Below are 24,663 nucleotides of genomic sequence, written 5' to 3'. Positions count from 1 at the left end.
TACTGTGCACCGCCGGGGAAGGCGAGGTGGCACGGGCCGCCGGGTGCACCCACCGCACGAGAGGCCGCGGCTGTACTGGGACCGAGTGCACCCCTGTGTCTCAGGGGGTTGGCTTTGTGCAGGATGGGACCTTATTATTTTTAGGCAGTGGGACAAATGTGTCTTTTAAAGGGATCTGAAGGGTGAAACTAATAAAGAAGGAAATGAATTACTAGAAAAGCCGTGGAGGGAGAAAACCGGGAGCGGCAGGAAGTTGAAGGAAGGACGACTGAAGCTAGGTGTATCTGCACCTGCCTCTTGACACGCCAAAAACAAAGCGGGGTTAAGGCAAGAATGTAGACTAAATGCTGTGAGGATTAGGGTAACGCGAGCCCTCAAGACGTCTCGGAGACCGCCTACAGGGCTGCAAATACCAGGGTCCATTTTAAAAAATCGAGTTGCTCCTAGAGGTGGGGTGGGGGTGGGAGAGCCGAGAAACCAGCAAAGCAATTTCTTTCCATTGAGCAGACAAAAACTTGGGCCACAGGGGCATCCTGTATTTTGAACAGTGACCCGATGACCCCGCTGGCCAGGTGTAGACAGCCTCAAGTCCTAAATATTTGCATTGTCGTAACTTCCCAGTTGCCTCGGATTTTAATGCCCTTTCACTCTGCGTTACAGTCAATTAGTGATTACTTAGCACCCGCATTAGCAGACTGAAGCCGGAGACCCCAGTGCTGGGAGGAGAGGGAGGAGCCGGGGGAAGGAGGATGGGGCTTGCAGTCCTGCAGGGATGGAACATTAGTTAACAAGAATTAACCGTTCTTTCTATTACCTGGTTATGAAATCTGCTTTGAGCTTGTTTTGGGCAGGAATGGTGGGTATTTAGTAGATTTCTCTGGCCGGGAAACTTGTGTCTTCTTCCTATTGAAGAGTTGTAGATGGGGGGAGGGTGGGTGAAACTTGATAAAGGGACCTTGTGCCTTTTCTTTCAGTTAAGGAAATTTTTCAGGAACAGAGCTGAGGAGCTGTGGAACGCATAGGGACTTGGAACCAGTTTAGCTGAAGAGAGGACAGAAGGAGTAATATTACCCACTTTGAGAAACCCAAGGTTAGAGACAGACTGAAGCAGCAGTTTGCTGTGGCAGCACCAAATACATGACTGCATAGACTGCTGAATTTGGAGAGGGCTGGCTGGGGCGCCGTTGAGGGGGTTTTACGTTTGCAACAGTGTTTTGCCTTTCTCCCTTCCTGGAATGCGCGTTAACAATGCCCATAACAGAGATGTGGGCAAATAGAGTCCACTGCTTTTAGTAAAATTCCCTCGGGGTCTGGTGGCTTGAATTTCTCTTTCTCCCTCCTCCTCCTTCCCCTCTTCCCCCAATTTCTTCTTTCTATCCCTTCCTTCCTTTGCAGAATCTTTGCGGGGAGAAACATGGGATTGTGCAGGAATTCACGGCACAGGGCTTTTTCTCGGGGGGTCGTGTGTCCAGCAGGCTGCACGGTGGTGGACCCATCTCTCTTTCTAGGCGCCCTGGGAGGGGAGCACAGGTGCTGCCTATAGGACAGAAGCCGCCCTGGAGCTGGGCTCTTATTGTTTGTGGTAGGAAGAAATCAACTAAAATTAGATGCCACTGTGAGGTTTTACCTTATTCAGTCCTCAATTTTATAGGATCCCTGATCAAAATGGAGCACAAATCAACCATTTTGAGGCACTGCTCTTGGGGGTAGGTGGACAGTTTTGGTTTAATTGGTGAAAATGAAATGGATTGTCCCTTGGAAAATGGACTTTGGGGTTAACTGTATGAGTGGCTGACTGGAAAGTCGTCTTGGGAGGTGAGTCCTACCTCCTGCTGTAATTTCTGTGGATTTCTTTTCTCAGATCTCCCCACCCTATTCCCTCTGTCAGTCTGGGTCTAGCCACAGATGTTTTACTGCAGTACCTCACCCCCACATGTCTTTAAAGTATAATTTGCTTTAATTATGATGTTAGGGGGTTAAGGGATTGGTTCTGGGAATAGCTTAATAGAGACAAAACTTGCAGCCAAATTAATTGAAAGTTTCTTGTTATGAGGGAAACATTGCCAAACATATGGAAAATTGTTACAGAGTGAGACATCAGAAAAATACATTGTAGAGATTTAACAATGATTAAATGTGAAAATGGAGTGGAAATAGATATGTCTATAACATTTCCATATACAAACCTGGATTTGTTTAATGTAATTTTCTGTTTTATTTGCAATTACTGAGAATATTTGATATCCTACTGAAGAATACTAATTACGTGACGGTGTATCACCTAGGAAATAATCCTATCCCTGCAAATACATATTTACATTGTATATTTCATTGTTACCTCTTTATGTTAAAATATTATCCAAATTACAGCCTTAAAATGATAACATCAAAATTATCTCCAGTTTACTTTTGAATTTGCTGTTTTATTGAAGAGGTTACTATTTTTGACAAAGCCGAAAAAGAACAAAGGAGATTTTCAAAGGCACCCCAAACCACCGAATAAAGCAAACAGTAAAAGTGGGAAGGATTCTGGAAGGCAAGTGAAGGGGAAGGACGGCTTCAGGTGTGATCATTTCTGATGTGAGAAGGATTTTCTGACTTTTTTTTCTGGTTGCTAGTCATTTGTCAAGACAAACCAGAAAAAATTAGAAATTAGATAAAAAAGACGTGAGTACACTGATGAATTTTAAAAAATGTCAGTGGATATGATGATAGAGGATATGATTTACCTTCAGTGTGATGCCAATTTTTAAAATTAGAATTTTTCCAATATTTTTGTGGCTAGCCCAGCTCTCTATGTTTAATGCTGCTGTCATCATCATGAACTACCTTGATGTTCAATGTGCCTTTTCTCTTTACGTTTGAAAGAATTAATGTTGGAATTTTGTGCTTTAGCTGTGTTATGAGATTATTACTAGGTTGTGAATATCCCTTACGAGGAATTTTATAAAAACATTTTGGAAAATTCTGTTATTGCCTCTTCAAGATATGCTGATTTAGAATAAGCAAGAATATAAAAACAGGAACTACAAACTGTTCAACAAAAATGAATGTTCTTTAATGACAAAGAGCCAGGGTTGGGGGGCGGCACACACTAGATTTGTCATGGAAAACTGAGTCGTGGGCCTCAGGTTTTCCCTGTGTGGGGACTGCATGGATGAATCAGGCCTTGATTCCTTTGGTCACAATTACCAGGTGATTTAAAAGGCAAATTGTGACCAGAAAACAGGATTTTATCATCAGCGGTGATGGTGGCTACTTTGAAATGGAAAGTTTTATTTTTGAAATATTTATCCAATAATAGACCTCTTAATTTAATTTTAATGTAACTATACCTCCGTTATAAATCTTTGACCTGGACATTTCAGAACTCAGGTATGTGTTTAGGCAGGCATGCCATAACTTGGTATATCCTGTGGTTTCACCTTGTTGATGCATTTTTAGAATTAGTCATTCCCAGACTAAATCAATGAGCCCCCCACTGACAGTATTTCCCAAGCCTGCCTTTAGAAAACCATCTTCCTTCTTTCTTACTCAGGGAACCTGAGGCAAGAGAACAGCAATGTCTGCAATTTGTTGTTTTCTCTTCCTTACGTGTGGAAAAGGAATGGAAAATTTCAAGAAAAACATTTGCATAATATTTCAACTGCGTATGCCCCACTTGGCGTCTCCTTTCAGTTAGTAGTCAGTAAAGAAACTTAACAAATAAATACAATTACACGTTTTTGGAAATATATATTGGCCAAATATTATTTGAGACAAAGCTCAAAAAACTGCTTACTTCTGGAGGGAAATCACCAGCAAAAAGGTTTTGGGCAAAAATCCCAGATGGAGGTGGCGTTGATTGAGCACAGGTGGAAGCCATCAGACCCAGAGAAAAAGAAGGTTTAGTCCTAATTCGGCCTCAACCTGTGTACCCGTAGGCAAGCCCCTTATTCTCAGAACCTTTTAAACATAGACAATGAATGTCCACTTCACAGGGTGTCTGGGGGGAGGGAATGAGCTTGCCAATTTGAAGGTACTTGACCAAGTTCGGAGTGCTGGCGGTCTTAAGGTACTCAGAGACTGGGATCACAGCTCCCATTTCACAGACACAGCCACCCTTGGGAGCACTGCTGGCTGTCCCAAGAGGATGGCCACCCGAGCGGGAATATTGTGGGGTCTGCAAACAGGGAGCCCTGCAAGTGGCTCCCATGGACCCAGCTCCTTTTCTGGAAAGCAGCAAGGAAAAACCTTGTCCTGAGCATTAGGCTGTCAAGTCAAAGCATGAGACAAAAAGAACACTTCATCCAAAAGGCAGTTAAAAAGCAAAGGGAGTTAAAAAGCAAAAGCCTCACAGGAGGCACATCAAGCTGGCGCAGCCATATGTTTGGCACATCAAAGTACAAATTTTACAAAATATTAATCTGGTCTCAGAGCACAGTTAAATAAACATTGTTCCCTTTTAAAATTATTATAATCGAGATAAGGGCTCGCTATGTTGCCCAGACTGGTCTCGAACTTCTGGGTTCAAGTAATCCTCTCACCTTGGCCTCCCAAAGTGCTGGGATTGACAGGTGTGAGCCACCGTGCCAGGCCTAAACATTATTCCTATCAGTACAAAGTAACTTAGTTTTAAAAATATTTAAGTAGCGCATCAGCATTATGATTTCAATGGAAAGATCTGAAATTCTGACTCCTTTCCCCAGAAAGGTGCCTTTTCTTAAATATATTTTAGAAGTCATTGTCAGATATGTTGGCTTTCATATTAGTCTCTTTAGTGGAATTTTTTTTTCCTTTACCCTTTTGATCTTCTGTGACCAAAGGGATAGAAAACACCATTTTTCAAATAATTAAAATCGATCAAACAAACACAGACCCTCCGTGAAATGTTTCATGGTGGCCCCTGGTTCCTTGAGAGCAGTTTCTTGGCAATGAAGAAATGTGAGTGGGGAATACAAATGCATGATATTTATTATCTCTCACCAGAGGGGTGTGGGCAGTTTGGTCTGCCACGGATCACATCAGACCTTTTGATCTCTTCCACTTCCCAGCTTTCAGAAACCACTAATGGAGGAATTTGGGGATTTAAAAATGGAATCCAGTTTCTGATGGGCCGCTCTGAAAAATAAGCATGATGTGCCCCTATCACAATGCTTCAGGTGCTTTGAGGGCTGCCTATCACGTTGTGAGTTTTAAAAGCTTCCTCGATGAAGAAGGAGATTACGGCTACTGGGGAAGGGTCTGCAGCCATTTCTTATCAAGCAAGAAATAGTCTCTTGTCCTTTGGGCATTTAGATATCTCTAGGAAAAAATGCTAGAAGCCCCAAACGTTAATTTGAACCCAATCTATCCTCACCTGGATACATTACAGCAACAGTGAAGTAAGATCAGGCAGTTGTGGCCTCAACCTCCTCATTTTTACCAGCCACATGCTGGGGGAGACCAAGGTCTGGCAAATTTGTCCTCATTCTGCAGAGGAAAAAGTCTGCCAGATTTCTTTATTCCAGAAAGACTGAGCCCTTGTAATACTGCATTGTCTGCTGTTTATACTCCAGGATCAGGTTGATTAGAAAAGTGTGTGTCTTTGGAAAGCTCTAGAATTAAGGGAGTGGAAGAGAGTTCTGAGTGTTTAGGAGGGGGGTGAGGGAGGGAAAAGGTATATTGGGAAATAATGAATCATGAAGTAATTTTGATACTGCATTGTCTGCTGTTTATACTCCAGGATCATGTTGATTAGAAAAGTGTGTGTCTTCGGAACACTTTAGAATTAAGGGAGTGAAAGAGAGTTCTGAGTGTTTAGGAGGGGGGTGAGGGAGGGAAAAGGTATATTAGGAAATAATGAATCATGAAGTAATTTTGATACACTTTAAATATAGACATGCATCTTGTTGGCAACTGGCTATCAGACCGTGAAGGAGAGAGCTAACCATTGGCCTTGGACAGTGGGAGTATGGGGTCTCGGTGTTTTACATGCATTACCTGATGTGACCATAACACAGCTACCCCAAGAGTGGTATGATTATCTCCTTTTTATAGATATGAAAATCAAGGCTTGAAGACGTTAAGCAATTTGCCCAAGATCACATACAGGGTGGAATTTAGGATCTGAGCTCAGGTCTGACTAGATCTGGAATTTTTTGGCATTTGGAAGACCTAAAGGTTTGGAGATCTAAACTCTGAGCAGAACTGAAAACTTTCAAATTCTCCAAATATTTTTAAATTTTTGTTGTGTGTGTGTGTGTTTTCTTTTTGTTTTGTTTTTGTTTTTGAGACAGAGTCTTGCTCTGTTTGCCCAGACTGGAATGCAGTGATGCAATCATGGCTCACTGCAGCCTTGGACTCCTGGGCTCCAGCTATCCTCCTGCCTCGGCCTGCCTGGAGAATTTTTTTTTTTTTGTACAGACGGGGTCTCACTAGGTTGCCCAGGCTGATCTCCCAGTATTTTTAAGCCTTCTCCAAAAAAGTATTTGAAACAATGTTTCTACTTCCCTCTGCTTTTCTAGTTCACTCACTCCCTACTCTCCCTACTGCTTCAGGATTGGACAGCTCCCTCCTTCAGCTAAGCCTTCCTTTCCACAGACAGAGCTTGATTTCAGAACTGGCTTTTTTTCCAGAGTGGCAATGCCTCATCCCATGTATGAGGATGTGAGTGCATGTGTTTGTGTGTGTGTGTTTGTGTACATGTGAGTATGTGTCTTTGAGAATATGTGAATATGCATGTACATTTGTCTGTATGTATATGTGACTGTGGTACATGTGTGTGCCTTTGTATATGTAGAAATGTATGTGTCTCAAGGTGTATCTTTATTTGTGATTGTGTTTCTCTGTATTTGTATGTATGTGTCTGTGCTATGTGCATGTCTGTATATAAGTATGGTGTGGGTATGTGTATATATATATATCTGCATGAATATTGAGTGTGTATGTGAGTGCATGTGAGGATGTCTGTATATGTTCATGCAGGTACATGTGGGCTTAGGTCTGTGCCTTGCCTATGTACCTCTGCATGACTGGGAATGCTCCGGTGGGCGGGCCTTGCAGATGGGGAGTGTATTGTTCTATGTGGTTTAGCATTTCCAAAGATTCTTTGGCTGTTCCAGGGACATTACTTTTTTGTTTCTGAGTTTACCCTCTGCAGAGCCCCAGCAGAGAGCGTCGTCACGAAACACTTATGGGCAGATAAGAGAAAAACTTTCATTTTAAGTGAAGTGACTCCTCATATTGGGAACTGAGTTATTAGATCAAATTTTGTCCTTAGTGACTCCAAGCATCTGCATAAATTCCAGTTTTAAAGTGGAATTTTTGAGATAGTAAATACTGCATGAAATACGTTGAGCTTATTGGGGATTTGGAAATTGTCTTGCCCCTTGCAAATTTTGGTTACAACTTTCTTTTCTTTCTTTCTTTCTTTCCTTCCTTCCTTCCTTCCTTCCTTCCTTCCTTCCTTCCTTCCTTCCTTCCTTCCTTCCTTCCTTCCTTCTTTTTTGAGAGAGAGGGTCTTGCTCTGTCACCCAGGCTGCATATCTGGGCTCACTGCAATTTCCACCTCCTGGGTTCAAGCGATTCTCATGCCTCAGCCTCCTGGGTAACTGGGATTATAGGCATGCACCACCATGCCTGGCTAATTTTTGTTTTTTTAGTAGAGACGGGATTTCACCATGTTAGCCAGGCTGGTGTCAAACTCCTGGCATCAAATGAGCTGCCCGCCTTGACTTCCTAAAGTGCCAGGATTACAGATGTGAGCCACTGCACCTCTGTAAGAAAAGGGGAGGGGAGATAGTTCTCCCCTCCTCTCCCCTGCAAGAGGAGGTCAAGGCTGTCTTCCTCAACACCTCCTCCCTCAGGAGGAGGAGATCCGGTTCATGCACCAGAACTTTATTTCTGGTAGGAAATCTAGATAAACTGTTCTGTTCAGCCTTTCTAAACTGTAAACATAATACTTTATTATAGGTTTAATTAAAAGGCTTATGTTGCTCTTTGAAAAATTTCCAGATAGTTTATATTTTTTACTAATCTAAATAATTACCTGGGGCCCACGTTGCCTGGAGTGTGGGGTCTGAGTTCACAGGTCTCCACATCCTCACAAGTAGGGATGGGCACCATCAACAGGCAGGCACCTTGTAGCTGGAGGAAGAGATGGTGGACGGAGGCTGCTGCTTCCCGCCCTCCCCTGGACATTAGGCGTCCATCCCATATGACACATGCACACTGGATGCCTGTGTCATCTCAGTTTGTGCCTCCAACGTTTCCATTTGCCCAGCTGTTAGGGAGCTCAAGAGGCCAGTGGTCTTATAATCCCTTGTCGCTATACATGGAATCGTGTTGAGACTCTCTCTCTGCCACAATTTCCTATCTAAAACAATGACAGGCTCAAGCCAAGTAAGGGGATAGTTCAGGCCCCTTGAGCTCTCAGGCTGGGTTAGTCCATCTTCAGGAAAGCAGCAGCACAGGCTATTGGTTGGAATTCCGGCTCCCCCACTGTGGGCCTTGGACACATCGCCTGATCTCGCAAAGGCTCAGTTTCCTCAGCAGTAAAATGGGAATGGTAATTCCTCCCTCGCTGAGAGTGGTTCACTGAGGTCATACACACTCAAGCCCTGACGTGGCTCATAACAGGCTTCTGATGCCGGCGTGTACTACTGTGATTGGAATATTGGAGATCTTTTAGAGCATTTCCAAATTATCTTTGTTTAATCCCCACATCAAAATCTACAGTGGAATAGAAAAGCTTTTTAATTCTTAACTTAAAGGGCACCCTTGGTAGGCCCCTTCCATTTTTGCCAAACCAGAGGGCCCTGGTTTGGTCCGAAGGCCTCTCTGTGAGGACCTCTAGTTTGGGCAGCCCGAGTGACCCAGCGTGGATCCTCTCCTCCAAGCTCGAGGCTGAAACGGCTTGTCTGTCTGCTTTTAGTGTTGTTCCTCAACATGATGCTGTTTCTGCTTACAAGCCTCTAAAACTCCCCTGCCCGCCATTCCCTGCATACATTAGCCCTAATGTATTCTCTCTTGAATACTCATCAGATTAAGGCTCCCACTAGATATCTTGCTCGAAATAAATTTTATGGGCATACGTCCTCACCCTCATCCCATGCATTGGTGGCTGGGAGGAGAAATATAGCCGAATCTCTCCTCAGAGGGCTGGTCAAACAACAATTAGGCAGGAATCTGCGGCCCCTCAGCCCCTCTTGCCCAGGAGCCAAGGGAGGTGCAAGGAGTTGGGCTAACTCCTGGCCCGCGTGCCAGGGGCCAGCGAGGATGGTGCTTCATCTGGGTTCTCAAAGGGGTAGTTGCCCCCCGGGACTGGGGCCCAGCTCCTGGAAATCCAGATCACACAAAGAAGCCCCTGACCTGACTCCCAGGGCAGAGGTGCGGCTGTGCCACTGGGGCATGAAGCCCTGCACGGCTCTGCTTAGCAGCCTCCTGCCACGGCTGTGCCCTGCTGTTGGGGCTCAGTGGGCACATGGCACTGCCCTGTGGCACACAGCAGGCCTTGTTCACACATTCTGCTGGCTCTGCATGCCCTTTGTCCTTAACTCACTTCCCTGAGTTGGGAGGGCTTCCTGGTTGGGTCTCCCCTCCTCTCCCCTGCAAGAAGAGGCCTGGGCAGTCCTCCCAGACACCTCCTCCCTCAGCCTTTCCGCTGCTCAGCAGACCGCAGGGGCACTGAACTCAGCTCATGCTGGAGAAACCCGCTCCCCTTTGCCCTTCATAACTCTCCTGACCTGAGCTGTCCCCTACTTTCTCCTGCTGGATCCTGGGGGCGTCACACCAAAGGAGTTCCTGGCTAACCACCCTTTATAGACTGGCGGGCTCAAGGGTCACCTCCTCATCAAGACCTTCCAGGGCCCTCCAGAGATGCCAGCCAGCCCCTGATGGGCCCTGGAGGGAGGCCAGGGGTGTGGCTGAGTGAGTCCCTGCGTGGGGCAGACAGGCATGGCCCCAGGCCGCTGGCATAGTTGCTGTGTGAGGCGGCCACTCGGCCTCCACGGGACAGTCATGACATTTCTGCAGGGATGCTTGTGAGGGCTCCAGGAGAAAATGCCCAGGAACATGGGTGCCTAACTTGCCTTTCCGTGGGCTTGACAGTTATCTCCTAATAGTAGGAAGCCTGTCTTGAGCATCTACTGTATACTGGGGCCTGTCCTAAAAATGGTCCCTGTATCAATCCATTTGCTCTTCACAACAATCTTACAGGCACTACTGTCATCATCCCCCCCTTTTACAGGCGAGGAAACTGAGGCAGAGAGAGGCTAAGTTATTTGTCCAAGTTTAAAAAGCAGAGTCAGGATCCAAACCCGGGCAGCTGAGCTCCAGAATCCACATTCCCACCCCATGCCCTGCCCATCCCCTCACTGGGCGGAAATCCCTGTGGCCGTCAGGTGCTCAGTACTTTGCTGGGCACACTGGAACTCCTGGGTAAGTACTGATTGGCTGGACAATGTATTTCTCAAGGAGGAAAACTGTGGAGATAGAAAAAAAAAAAAAGAATCCTATATATACTGGGACGATTAGCAAGTGGGACACCTGATAGTTTTCATGGGATATTTTGGTCTGAGAAAGGGAAAGGGGTCAACAGGCAAGGCATGTATACCAGGCCTGACTTCCACACAAATACTGGTGGTACTGGGGCCATGAAGGGAATAGGCTGGGGCTGGGGTTTAACTGTGCCCAAGGTTGTCACTTCTGTGTACAGGGCTAGTGATGGCATTTGGTGATTGTCCCAATAGCCTATTTATAGGTTTTAAGTATAAATGTCTTAATAGTCAAGAAAGCCTTCTCTCTACATAGGTTTAGATGTGTTTAAAATTTTTCTTAGTACGTTGAGGGTAATTCCTTTATGTTAACACTTTTTAAATTATATCACAACCAACAAACATGATATGAATCAAAAACATGTATGAGGCCGGGCACGGTGGCTCACGCCTGTAATCCTAGCATTTTGGGAGGCCGAGGCAGGCAAATCACCTGAGGTTGGGAGTTTGAGACCAGCCTGGCCAACATAGTGAAACCCATTACTACTAAAAATACAAAAAGTAGCCGGGTGTGGTGGCACGCACCTGTAATCCCAGCTACTCAGGAGGCTGAGGCAGGAGAATCGCTTGAACCCAAGAGGTGGAGGTTGCAGTGAGCCGAGATTGTACCGCTGCACTCCAGGCTGGTCAACAGAGCGAAACTCCGTCTCAAAACAAAACAAAACAAAAAACCATGTATGATTCATGAGAGATTTGGTTTTACTGCTGTTGACATTTCGGAGTGTACAGGAGAAACTAGTGAAAAACTGTTTCAAGGTGAGCTTCTCAGACAGGATTTGATCAATTTATTATTTAGTGATAAACATCCGTGGCGTTACCCTTGTGTGCCAGGCACCACGCTAGGCAGTGAGTGTTTAGACGAACAACGAGCAAAGGTGTCTTTTATAATAGGGATGGGAACCCTGGGGTTTCCAGCCTTGCGAGTGCTGTATCAGGAGGATACTCTAGGAGGCCAAACGCTTGCACTTTTATGTTTTTGTTCTTAGTACTTGTTGATTTGTCACCTTCTTTTTTTGAAAAGCACAGGGGGAAATGGCTAGCGATCCTAGCACTGTTTGTTCATCCAACCATGGAAACCTGACCATTTTGTAGATTTTGAAACAGTCAGTGACTCAAAATACTATCAAATGCCCAAGCAATCTCTTGGAAAGATGGGATGGCGGAGAAACAGACCTCAGATAGGAAGTCACCCAGGACAGGAACCAGATGGGGTGGTGGTTAGGGTTCCGTTGCAGACAACAGAGTCCACTTTCACTGTTTAAGTGAAAAGTGATTAATCATCAGGTGGCAGGTGGCTTTCAACTCAGTGGAGCCCGCTGGGTGGAGCTTCCAGGATAACTCTCAGCCCCCCGAATTGCACTGCCTCTGCCGTGACTGACCAGGACAGTGCAACACCCAACACGGCACCTCATCGCCTCCGCCATGACGCACATCAGCACAAGGGGAGCCTGTCCCTCAGCTGTCTTGACATTTAGCTCAGTTTTGAATTCAAGTCTCTCCCAAGAGCGTTTGATTGGAAGACTCAATCATCTTCAAAATGTGAGCCACAAGGGCATCTGGAAAAGCAGTTTCTAGCTTTCCTATCTGCAGCACAGGAAGGCACATTAGGATGAGGTATTGATCCAGCTGATCTATGGTATCGGTTGCAGTTCATTAAAATATTGAGATTTTCTCTACAAGAGCACCCTCAGGCCTGGACCTCGATCACTGCCCACCCCCTCCCCCACACCGTATTTATCATTTGCTTTTCAGGACAGATGGCCTTTTAGTCCAGGCCTAGGCAGGGCTTATTTTGGGGGCTGATGTTTTTAGCAGAGCTTCCAATCACTTGTGAAAATGTCGTGGAAACAGAGGTGGATGTTGCTGAGCCTTCCTGGCCTGTTGGCTGTGGAACTGCAGCTGACATAAATGGCTTAGCTTCTGCGGCTAGCCTTGTGGTGCCCTTAGAAACGGATGACTCCTCTGGGCCAAAGTCACCCCAAGCCAGAATACACAGCCTGGCCAGCAAAGCAAGGGTTGGCTTTCAGTCCCCACTTGTCCCTTGACCATGCACCTTTATGTGCAGTGTACAACCTGTGCAACTACATGCAACAGCTCTGTGGTTTGGGCCATGTCTGTTTCCACCACCAGCAGAATGGGAAGGCAACTGCCAGGGCCTGGCCTGGTTAGCAGGGCTGTGTGGAAGGCTCACAGTACCTCTCTCTCCTCTTCCTCACAGAGATCCCCCAGTGTGCTGGCTGCAACCAGCACATCCTGGACAAGTTCATCCTCAAGGTCCTGGACAGACACTGGCACAGCTCCTGCCTCAAGTGTGCAGACTGCCAGATGCAGCTGGCGGACAGGTGCTTCTCCAGGGCCGGGAGCGTCTACTGCAAGGAGGACTTCTTCAAGTAAGTCAGAACGGTCCCTGTCGTGGCCCTGGCCTGTCTCTGCCTCTCCCCATGCAGTGAGGGGGAAGTTTGCAGCGGGGTAGGCCAGGGAGGGTGGAGAGTCCACTCTGGGAGGGGCAGGTAAGTCCTGGAGCTGAGAGGATGCCCCTTGTTGAGCTCCCCCTTCTGATCAGTGGCCCATCACTGCCGGAGGTCCAGCCTCTAGGCCTCATTTGATCTCTGCATGGGGCAGGGGTGAGGAGCCAGAGGCTTTGGGCCATATTTCTCCAGGGTGGTTGACAAAGGAGTCCTGCAGATCTCCTTTGCTGCTCCAAAGAGCAACAGAAAGAGTTGCTCTTTCTTTCTGTCCTGATATATTAGCACTTCAGGGCATGTGGTCGTAACATTACCACAACTTTCAGAGCAGGTGCTTTTAGGTTCGTGTCCACATCTAGAAGCATCTCCGTGGCTGTGTTTTACACAGCCTGCTTCAAGGGCCTTTGAGGCTTGCAAGAGTTGCTTCTGGCAGGAGGCACAGCCAGGCTCAGTCAGTGTCGTCACTTTATATGGAAACATGATCAAGAAAGAGGCAGTTTCGTGTGATGGTTGAGTCCAGACTCTGCCTGAATTTGAATGCACTTATTGGCGGTGTGCTCTTGGGAAGGTTGCTTAACTTCTCTGTGCCTCAGTTTGTTTATCTGTAAAATGGGGTTCACAGTAATAGTCCCTACCTCAGGAGGTTTTTATTAACTTTAAATAAGTCTATTTATGCATCACGTCCTCAGGACAGTGCCTGACACTATTAGCTCTTAAGACTGTGAGATTTTTCATTCTGGGGTGGGGTTCATCAAAAACCTCCTGTTGGAGCTTTGGGTCGGGGTGAGAAGACCTCCTGGAAGGTGTTTTCCATGGCATTTAGTCCTCGACTTCTCCCCCAGAATCTATTACCCAAGGCACTGATGTGGGTGCCTTAGCCGACGTGGCGCAGCTGGCAACAAGCGAAGCCAAGAGCGGGAGGTGGGGGTCAGGGATCAGTGACGCTAAGCCCTGTGTTCAGTCACACTAGCCTGGGTGGCCCAGGGGCTGCCGGGCAGGCTCGCCAAGGCCTGAGCACACTCAGCCCAGATAACCAAGCCCCACAGAGGCACCTCATGCTGAAGCTGTGTATTCGGGAGATGGGGGTTGAGGGGAGTAATGGGGAGGAATGTGAGTGCTGGATACAGAACACAATTTCTCCCACATCTTCCCAAAGGTTTCACTACAGAGAATAAGTGATTTGAATATCTGAGGATGCTCATATTTCTTTAGTGCAATGAGTTGAAGAGCACATTAAAAATCTTGGTAACTACTGCGTGCGGCCGCCTCCCTGGCTGTGTGCAGAGGATGCACTCACTGTCACCATGGTACTCTGCTCAGATATGTGCTGCTCCCTACGTGTGAGTGTGTGTGTGAGTGAGTGTGTGTGGGGCTGTGAGTGAATGTGTGTGTGTGTGTGAGTGTGTGTTGACTATAGGAAGGCAGGGGCAGCCGGTGACATGGGCGCCCAGCAAGTCCTTCATGTTTGGGTGGAGGGACAGGCCTCTGGTCCTCCCTCTGAGCTTTTTGTGTACTGCTCTTCTTTCTCACAGTCTTCCTGTTGCTTTCCCACCTCTCACCCTCCTCTAGTTTCCTTTTTTCTGGCATTCATGCAATTCCATTCCGTCTAGCCACATCCTTTCTCAGTGGGCAACGGGAGTTTGCCTTTGTTTTCCTCCCTCTATGATGTAATGGCCAAGCACCACAGCAGCTGTTCCGGGACCCTGGGTGGGGTGAATTTCACTGTGTGTGTGTGTGTGTGTGCGCGTGTGTGTGTGTGCGCGCGCGTGGGCGTTGTGCACCCGGGTGCATATGTGAACATAATGTGTGTGTGAAGAGGGCAGGAGGAGGCAGGTGGGAGGGCCTGGCCTTGGGGTTGGGTGAGCTGCCCTGCTTCTGTGATGAGGTGTGTGCAGGTGTGTGTGCCTGCACCTTTGGGAAGCCAAGAGGTCATGCCTCCGCTTGCCCATCTCGGGGCAGGGTAGGTGCTGGAATGTCCGAGTCAGACCTCAGGGCCCACCAGTTTCTGACTGGTCCAGTGTGGCAGCTGAGGGAAGCCTGTGGGGTACGAGCAAAGCCTGTCAGGGCCACTGACCCAGGGCTTCATCACCAGAGGGCCGCCTTGCACCCCCAGTGTTTCCTCAGGGCCATGTCTGATTTTTGGACCCTGAGCGGCTGGCTCCGGGTTTGGAAAGGGAGGGTGGAGAGGAAGGTGGTGGCAGCGCAGGCGTGTGGTTGGGTTTGGGAGAAGTAATGACCAGGAAAGAGGGTCTCCCTATAGACTCAGGAAGCGCCCACAGCGTGTGCTGAGGAGGGATCCCCACGGGCCCATGAGCCAAAGGCCCAAGACCAGAAATAACAAGAACAGTTTCTCACCTGGGCCGTTGCCCCTGCCTCCACTGCCCCACGCCCTGGCCCTCTTTTGGATACTTTTGGGGCCTTACTCAGCAGAAACCTTCTGGCTGGTCCCTCCACTCACCTCCCTGTAGTGTGCAAGCCTTCCCACCCGGTGAGCCTTCCGCCAGGTGAGCCTTCCATCCCACAGCCCAAGCCCAGGCCTGCCCCTGCCCTGTATATGCCACAGAGCCTGCCAGAGGCATTGGCACATCAGAGCCTCATACTGGCGCTCCCTTCCAGTCCTAGCCCGCTGCTTTCCTCAGGTACCTGACGCCCACCAGGCAGGACGCCCCATTCCCAGGCATGCTTGGCGGGCTGCCGCCTCCAGACGCCAGCCCAGGCAGTGCATGTCCTCCAGGGACGGTGCCCACCCTCCAGGACTCCCATCCTTCCAGGGCCCTCAGAGTCCAGCTCTGCAGCAGGCGGGATCCCCAGTGCAGCCATCGGTTCCTGTCTGTCCCCTCTGCCGGGTGACCCAGCGCAGAATGCTTTGGTTTGCCCATTTCTCGTGTGCTTGGTTTATCTTCCTTGTTGGCTTAAGGAAAAGGCCTGTGACTCATTTTTCTGTCCCCTGCGTAAGCCACTGGCTCTGCACTTTGCCATTGCTGGGTTTGATGCTGCAACAAGTAAATTACCCAGTGAATTTACACGAGCTTTGGTGACCAGTTTCTTCTGTATCTTGAAAGGCGTCTTTGAGTGAGGGAGGCCCAGACTGCTTGCGAATGCTCAGGCCCATCATTCAGCCACGGTGACTTCCCTTGTTCCTGGCACTGCTCTGCTTCATGAAATGACCTCCTCCCAGGGCTGGGTCCTTCTGTAATGCAGGGGAGCTGGCCACAGATTTAGTGCTGAGTTTGGGCCACTGACTCTGTGACGGGGTGCTGTGAGGAGGGGAGTTCAAAGCTGAAGTGATTCTCCTTGCTGTCAATGGAGGGCCAACCCGAGGTGAAGACCAGGCGGCTCTGAAGTCCTCAGTGGATGGATTCATAACCCTCGCCAAGCTCTTGGGGACCAGGGCTGTTTGGTACAGGAAGGCACAGCTGCAGGCCCCGTCCTAGGTACAGACAGGGAGGCACCAAGCTGTCCAGCATCTGAGTGGTCCCACCTCCCATCCCCAGGGGTCTTGGGACTTGCCGGCCACCTGGGGCTCTGGGGCAGCCTGCTCTTCATCCCATCTCATTAGATGTCACCAGGCGTCTCTTTCAGAGGTCATGTGGGGGCACACACAGTGGAGGTACAGCAAGGACAGAGAACATGCTGGGGCAGGAGGGGGCAAGCAGTCCCTGGATCCCCAGGTCCCTCCCTGCTCTCACCCTCGGCTATAGAAGTCACATCTGTGGCCACCTTGTGAGAGGGATAGCAGGTGCCACATACTTGAATTTGCCCATCAGACCTCAGAGGCTCTTAGCTGTGGGGTTTGGAAGACACCTGGTCAGAGTTAGAGAGAGTCCCTTTTCCACACTCCTTGAAGAAAAAGAAAAAAGGAAAAGTATGTCCTTTCTGGAACCTCCTCCTAGCCCTGTTCAGAGGCGGGGGCAGGGCTCACTGGTTCCCTGATTAGCACTGTGGTCCTAAGTTCCTGGATCAATACTTTAATCTATTTGCCCATAACAAGGAAGACGGCCACTGCTTTGCACAACTCCAGGGGGCATCCTCCTGTCATATTCTACGTGAAGTTCTGCAGATCAATACGGAGATGTGGAGAGTACCCGAGGGAGGTGGGTAGTACCTTGTCATATCTCAAAAGTGGAAGGAGGCTGGGAGGTCAGGACTTCCCCAGCCTTCCTCCTGGGCATGTGGCGATGCTGGTAACTGGCAGCAGGGGGCGGTGTTGGTGTGGACACAGAGGAGGCAAGAAGGATTGTTGGGAAGTTGTACTCTGTGGTGGTTGCATTTTTCTTTGGGGGCTGTTAAGCTCTATCTTGCTTGGTAACATTGACTGATTTTTGCTGTCGTTTGTTGTTTTTGCTGCTTGTGTCCTTGGCTGTCCTTTCTCCAAACGAAATAAAATTCTGAGGCCCAAGAAGAAAGGCATTGAGTTGACTGAGGCAGCACAGTGGGGCTGCGATTTGTTCTGAGTTCAGTGGGGGCTTCAAGCATCAGGAGAGCCCAGCCCTGGTGCGGAGGGTGTCCCAAGGCCTGTTGTAATTTGAATCCCAAGCTGTGGGGCAATGACTCCTCGTGTTGCATTTGCTAAGCAGGTCCTCTCCAGACCATGTGTCCAGCATGTCATGGGTCCTTCCCATGTCTCCTCAAAAAGGACCCAGGGCCCAGAGAGAGTAGGGATCTGGGAGTGGGGCTTCTGGCTCACCTTGCTGTCACCAGGTGGGTCCCGGAAGGAGCCAGGTAGCTCTCTTCCTCTGGAGCACAGCACAGACCGCCAGGTCCTCTGCTCTCGGAGCTGGGTTGAAGTGCTGCCTGTTGGCAGCCAGCTGGGTGCCCCTAGGCAAGTTTCTTTGCATCTCTGAGCATCTCTGTCCTCTTCACAGTGCCTAAGAGCCCTGGCACCCAGGAGCATTTCTCAAAGGGAGTGATTTTGTCAGCAGAGGGGTTTGGTGAACCCAAAAAGAGCTCAGTTGAATTCCTGTCCTATTGTCTGCACAGGTGACTAGGTCTTTCTGAGCCTCATTCCCTTGTCTGCGGAGAGGAGCTCACACTAACCCACCGAGCTAGGAAGAAGACGTGTGTGACCCAGGTCCAGCAGAATGCGAGGTGCTTTGTAAACACTGCCGGGTTTCAGGCCCTGCTGTGTGGGCCCTTGACCCGCAGCCCTGCAGGGTCAGAGGTCATCAGAGTTCCCTCAGGGTGGGGCCTGCACTGGCCTCTCCTGGTCTCCCCTGTACCAGCCTTGAAAGCTGCCCATGGAGATGACTCTTAACTGCCTGGAGCTCCTCAGAGAGAGGTGGGGTAGCCTCTGGCAGAACGGGGTGGGCCGTGGTCCATGGGAGAAAGCTGCCATGTGGATCTCTGTGGAGAGTTGAGAAACAAACCATTATGGAGTGGAAACAAACACAGCTGTGGAACTGAAGCGAGGGCAACGTTCCTACACGTTTGGAAGGTCAAGGGCAAGCCAAGGACAATCCAGGCTTGTGGGGGGCTTCAATCTGTGCCCCCAGCCACTGGGGCTCCGTATTTCCATCTGCCTGTCAGAGGGGTGTGGAGCGACTCTCGGGTGTTCTGAGGGTGCTGCCACCCCAGAAGGTTCCTGTCTAAAATGTCATGCTTCTCAGGGGTCTCCCTGCCCCTGAGGCCCTCACGAGGCAGGCAGGCAGAGATGGGTGCGCCGGGGGCTCGCTGATGGAGGCCGCTGTGTCACAGGGGAGCTGTGCGGCTGCTGGGCCAGGCCAGGCTCTCCCTCTGCTCCCCGCGGTGCCCCTCCCCCAGCCTGCCAGTCTGCAGGCCGTGGGTGGGCTGTCCGCCAAGGGCAGGTAGGCGGCGTCCTTGGGAGCCCGGGAGCTGCTCCCATTTATCCCTGCAGTCCAGAACAGCGCATTTCCGCCTGGCCTGGCTGCAGGGTGGTTGTGCTGGCTGCAGACAGGGCTTCACTGGTGACCTCAGCCCAGTCACTCTGGTGACCAGGGCCTCTGCTCTTCATCTGGCAGGGGGCAGCTGCCCACAGGACATCGGCTAATATAGGGAAAAACAGGCTCGACCTCTCTGCGGGGTGGGCTTCATGGAGAGCAGGTGTGGGGTTTGAGTCCAGTGTGAACTTGGGGTGTTAGACATCACCAAGCCTCGTTTTCCATCTCTAAAGGGGGAAGAAAAATACTGACTTTTCTGAGTGACCGTGAGGACGGAGTCAGAGGCAGCAAGGAAGTGCTCAGTCCATTCTTAGGAAGGTCAGGAGGGGCGTCTAGACGGTGCCCCACGTAGGGAGGAGGAAAGAAGACAGCAGGAGGGCCTGGGACCAGGCTGGCAAGGACGGGGTGCTGAGGTTGCTGGCCAGGCTGTGTCAGTGGTAGTGGTGGTCAGGGCATTGAACAAAGGCCCATCCTTCAGTGAGGAGCCGGCCTGCGTTTTCCTCACGGGATGTTCTCCCTCCCTGTGTGGTCCAGAGCTGTGGGCAGGAACCTCAGCCCTCAGCGCTCACATCACAGAGCCGGGTCAGCGCTGGCGGGAGGAGCCAGCCTGCGCCTGGGTGGCTTTCCACTGTCTCAAGCTTTCTCGTGCCCTGTTGCCCCAGAAAGAGGCAGCTTCAGTTCTAGGGTTGGTTGTAGAGTCAGTGTGGAGTCAGACTTCTGCGGAGCCACTTATTGTTTCTGATAACCACACACCTGCCAGGTCATGCAGGCACGATCGTGCGTGGACACACACACATGCACACATGCACACACATGCATACACGCACACACACGCATACATGCACACACATGCACACACATGCATACATGCACACACACGCACACACATGCATACATGCACACACGCATACACACAAGCACACACGCATACGCATACACATACACACATACACGCATACACGCACACATGCACACACACATACACATACACACATACATGCACACACACATGCACACACATGCATACATGCACACACACACACATGCATACATGCACACACGCATACACACAAGCACACACGCATACGCATACACATACACGCATACACGCATACACGCACACATGCACACACACATACACATACACACATACACGCACACACACATGCACACACACATACACACGCATACATGCACACGCACATACACATACACGCATACACACACACACATGCATACCCACACATGCACACACACATGCACACACACAGTGCTCTAGCAGAATGTGCCTAAGGAACGCACAGGGGTGGGTCTCTTTGATGTGTGACTTTCCATAATTTCTGAATAGTTTATAGTCTAATTTCCTCGCTAAGCAAATTAAACCTTTTAAGGTAACGATCAGATGGTCCGGATAGTGGCTGTGCATGTGGACATTTGAAAGATTCAAACACACTGGTGGGACCAGGCCCACAGTCATTTGTGCCAGCCTGTAATCAAGGCAGAAGCAATTACTTAGCCCTGAAGCTCCCCCAGGGACTGAGGCCGTAAATCAGGAGGTGATGAGTCGGAGGAGGACTGTCTGCCCACCCCAGAGCGTGCAGTTCAGCTGCAATCGCCTGGGCCACCCTCCCCGAGTGGGGCCTGGGGTGAGGGCCTCCTGACATCTGTGGAAGCCACATCTCAGGGACTTTCTGGCTTAGAGGAATCTGTCTGGAGTCACCTAGCTGCAAATTAACCTGGGGATCAGATGCACCTGGGCTGTGGAAATGGGGTCCCCAGCGGGATCTGGGTGACGTGGGAGTGGAAGTTGTGGCCAGCCCTCTTTTGGCCCAGGCACAGCACAGCAGCCAGAGGCAGCTGCCTTCCCTCTGTTGCTGAAGCTCGGCCTCCTCTCCTCACCCTCCTCTCCTCACCCCTACCCCGGCCATTCAGGTGCCACGCCAGGGTTCCCCACTCCAAAAGGCCCTCTCTGGCCATTCCTGCAGCCTCTGTGCCTTCAGGCCCCTGTCTTTGGGTCTCTGCACCACTGGAACTTCGCTAATTGCGGTCCTCTCCCCTCCTTCCCTCCTCAGCCCGTCTGTCCCTTCCCTCCACCCATCTGGTCACGTTGTCCCCATTGCCTCCTGGCTGGGCATTCAAGGGCCCATGATCTGGCTCAGCCTTATTCCCTGCTGGTCCTCTGGCCCAGGTCACACCAGGGCCCATTAGAGCCAGTGTCTAGTTTGTCACTCTGGTCCCCGGAGGCCTTTGCGTCTGTGGAAGCCCCACTCTGAGAAGCCATGGGCTTCTTCACAGGGCTGGTCTCTGCTGGGCATTGTGGGTGAGACAGCAGGTCAGCCTGGGGGCCGCTCTCCCACACACCTATTCCAGTTCCTGCGGGTGTCTGCCATGCCCTGTTTGGAGAATGACGCCCTCAGTCTTGAGGGACTTTGGGACTCTGACAATTGATGAGTGACCTGCAGATGCCCAGGTGGGCTAAGAGCATAGGTGACAGGATTTCTGTAGGAGTGCTCTGTGCCACCGCTGCATTGGGCCCTCCGTGGGGGTGGAAAGCATGGGTTCCGGGCCCAGAAGCAGGAGTCAAGGGTGGCTGTTCTCTCAGTAAGCACCTCCAGTGCATTTCCCGCACAGGAGAGTTTGGTCACAGCTGAGTTAGCAGCTTGGCAGAGGCTGATTGGCCTGTAGTGAGAAGGGCAGATGAGGTGCTGCGGGAAGTAAGGGAGACGAGGGAGAGTGACCTTGGGCCAGGCAGCTGACTGCTCCAAGCCTGTGGCTGTCAGAAAGAAGGGAATACTAATCCCTTCCTACAAGGGCAGGTGTGTGGTTTGAATGAGATGTCTCGCATGAAGTTGCCTGGTGCATATGACATGCTCCGTGCTTGTTTACAAAAGCACAGCTGGAGGTCTGCACTCTTCTAGAAGGGATTCAGGTCCTGCATGTCCCGTTGCCTCTTCAAGCAAATCTGTCCCCAGCAGGGAAGGAGAGGACTTGAGGCCAAATGAAAGGGAGAGCTGGGCTCTCACCCGCTTCCTGCTGTGGATGGAGCTGTGTGATCTTGGGCAAGTCACTGCTTGTCTCTGGGGCCCCGTTTCCTCCTCTGTGAAATTAGGGCCTTGGACTAGGTCACTGGTTTTAAAGCTTTTCCAGCAGCATTTATCTCAACATGATAATATCGAATATTCTTTTTGTTTTTTTGAGAAGGAGTCTCGCTCTGTTGCCCAAACCGGAGTGCAGTGGCGCGATCTCCGCTCACTGCAAGCTCCGCCTCCCGAGTTCGCCATTCTCCTGCCTTAGCCTCCCGAGTAGCTGGAACTACAGGCGCCCACCACCTCACCCGGCTAATTTTTTGTATCTTTAGTAGAGACCGGATTTCACGGTGTTAGCCAGGATGGTCTCAATCTCCTGACCTCGTGATCCACCTGCCTTGGCCTCCCAAAGTGCTGGGATTACAGGCGTGAGCCACTGTGCCCGGCCTCGAATAGTCTTTAAAAATAAAAACATTGGATTAAAATCCTGATAAAAAGCAGATTGCTGTTCCTGTGGGCTGGGGAGGTATATGTGTGATTGTGTGTGTATGACATGGGGGTGGAGGCTGTAAGATTCTCTGGTGTCAGGCCCTCTCCAAATAGGACGCCCATCTGTGTCTGGAGAAGGCTGCCCATTCTGGGGCAGAACTTTGTGTGCCCGTGACATGGCTGTGGCCTTAGAGTGGGCGGTGATATATGTTGGAAATATTGGTACATACAGTAACAGTAAATATCAGCAACTTTCCTGTCAAGTGTGGTGATAGATAAAAGAAATACATGTAGAGAAGTGTCAGCTGGGAAAAAAATATATGGCCAGCAGTAAATCACCGCCAAGCAATTAAAGCATAAAATCAACTCGTGCAGTATTTTGTTTCCTCAGGGCGGTGCACCGTTCCGTGGCAGTTCCACATGCGGGAGGCTGACATGGGGCCTGGGCTGGCCCCCACCGACTGCCTTCAATAGCCAAGAGTAAGGGAGACATTCCAGAGGAGAGGCACTGAGTTCAAATCCCAGCTCCACCGTTTATCTGTGAGGTCTAGGGCGGTTACTAACCCTCTCTGATCTTCAGTGTCCTCATGTCCAAATGAAGAACAGGCCTTCAAGCATTCCGCAGGACTGGGTCACTCACTGATTGATTCCTCACACATGCACTGGGCATATATCCTGGGCCAGGCCCTGGATTCAGTAGTGAACAAGACAGATAAAGACCCTGCTGTTGTAGAACCTTCTAGAGAGGGGGAGAGATGGTCAGCAAGCAATAAGTGCACAGCGCATCTACTGAGGTGAGTGCTGTGGAACAGGCAAGGAAGTGCTGAGGGGAGGGGTCCAGGGGTGTCCCCCTGAGCAGGTGACATTTCACGGGACCACTGCAGGAAATGCAGGAGTGAGCATTCCTGCAGGAAATGCAGGTACCTGGGGGGAGAGTGTGCCAGCAGGGAAGCAGTGCCCGGCCCCAGGAGGAGGTGGAGTGGAGTGGGCAGTGGAGGAGGGAAGCTGGAAAGGCGATGGGGCCGGGATGCCATAGTGGCTTGGAGGCCATTAGGGGGCCTGTGGCTTTGACCCTGAGTGAGGTGGAAGCCACTGGAAGATTTGAGCAGGGGAGGGCGAGGGTGTGACTCAGGCCCACTGTGGCGACCATGTGCAGAAGCGCCTGTGGGGGCCTGGGCGGAGGAAGCTGGGAGACTGTTAGGAGACAGCTGTAGCTGCCGGCTGACGGCAGCCTGAGCTAGGGAGGGCCGTGCAGGTGTGAGAAGTGGTCCCCAACATGAGATAATTTTGAGTAGAAGCCAGGCGTGGTAGTTCACTTCTATTGTCTCACCTATGCAGGAGGCTGAGACAGGAGGATCTCTTGAGCCCAGGAACTCAAGCTTGCAGCGAGCTGTGATTACACCACTGCACTCCAGCCTGGGCAACGGGGCGAGACCCTGTCTCCAAATAATAATAATAATAGTAATAATAATAATAATTATTATTATTTTGAGTAGAGTCAACAGGATTTGCTGACAGATCAGATGGGGATGAATGCCCAGAGGTTTTGGCCTGAGCCATGGGAAGTGGTCTGAGATGGGAAGGGCTATGGGAGGAGCAGGGGGTGCAGGGGGTTGGTAGGAGTTTGGTTTTGGACTCCAAATCCACGTGTTGAGGAGGCAGTGGAGCCCCAGTCTGGAGCCCAGGGGTTTGGGCTGGAGGTGAGATCCCCAGGGGAGTGGGGAGAGCAGAGAAGAGGTGTGGGAGGAAGAGGAGCAGGAGCAGAGGCTGGAGAGCGCAGTGTAGGAGGCAACAGTAGGTGTGTCGGGAGGCCCGGGAGGCTGGGGAGAGGGGAGCTGACTGCTGGGCTGCAGCATAACACTGGATGAGTGGGGCACTGCCCTGAAGGGTACAGGGAGTGGGCGGTAGAGAAGGGAGGCAGGCAGGAATCATAGCGTGCCTGTATATGAGTGGAAGGAGCCAGCAGAGGGGAAGCTAATGACACAGAAGGCAAAGGGGATGGTTGCTGGGAGTCTCATTAGGTGAGAAGGAATGAGCTGTGTCCAGTGGAGGCGTGTGGTTCACCTGTGGGTGGCAGGTGGGGGCTGGGGCCCTGGGTGTGCAAGTGGATGGCACAGTGAGAGGTGGGGAGGGTCCAAACTGGGCTTCCCTCTTTTGTGGGAAATGGGAGGGCGGCCAGCAGCTGAGCCTGGGGCTCAGCTGGGGAGCAGGTGGGGAGGTGCATTCGACTCCCGGCCCCGAGGCACCATCAGCCCGGTGGGCAGGGGCTGCT

The 24,663-nt window shown here is 50.5% G+C and overlaps 1 protein-coding gene across 1 annotated transcript in view; it reads left to right on the top strand.

Annotated features, from left to right (window-relative positions):
- Positions 1-8,518: 8,518 nt before the first annotated feature.
- LHX4 (LIM homeobox 4) overlaps positions 8,519-24,663 on the top strand; it is a 31,172-nt gene continuing 15,027 nt past the window's right edge. The window contains exons 1-3 of the mRNA XM_050793802.1: positions 8,519-8,527; positions 8,772-8,873; positions 12,687-12,904. Coding sequence (XP_050649759.1) covers positions 8,519-8,527; positions 8,772-8,873; positions 12,687-12,904 — 329 coding nt within the window. The remainder of the gene's footprint in view (positions 8,528-8,771; positions 8,874-12,686; positions 12,905-24,663) is intronic.

This window comes from Macaca thibetana, chromosome 1, assembly GCF_024542745.1.
Source record: "Macaca thibetana thibetana isolate TM-01 chromosome 1, ASM2454274v1, whole genome shotgun sequence".
NCBI lineage: Eukaryota > Metazoa > Chordata > Mammalia > Primates > Cercopithecidae > Macaca > Macaca thibetana.
This window is presented reverse-complemented; position numbering and strand designations above follow the sequence as displayed.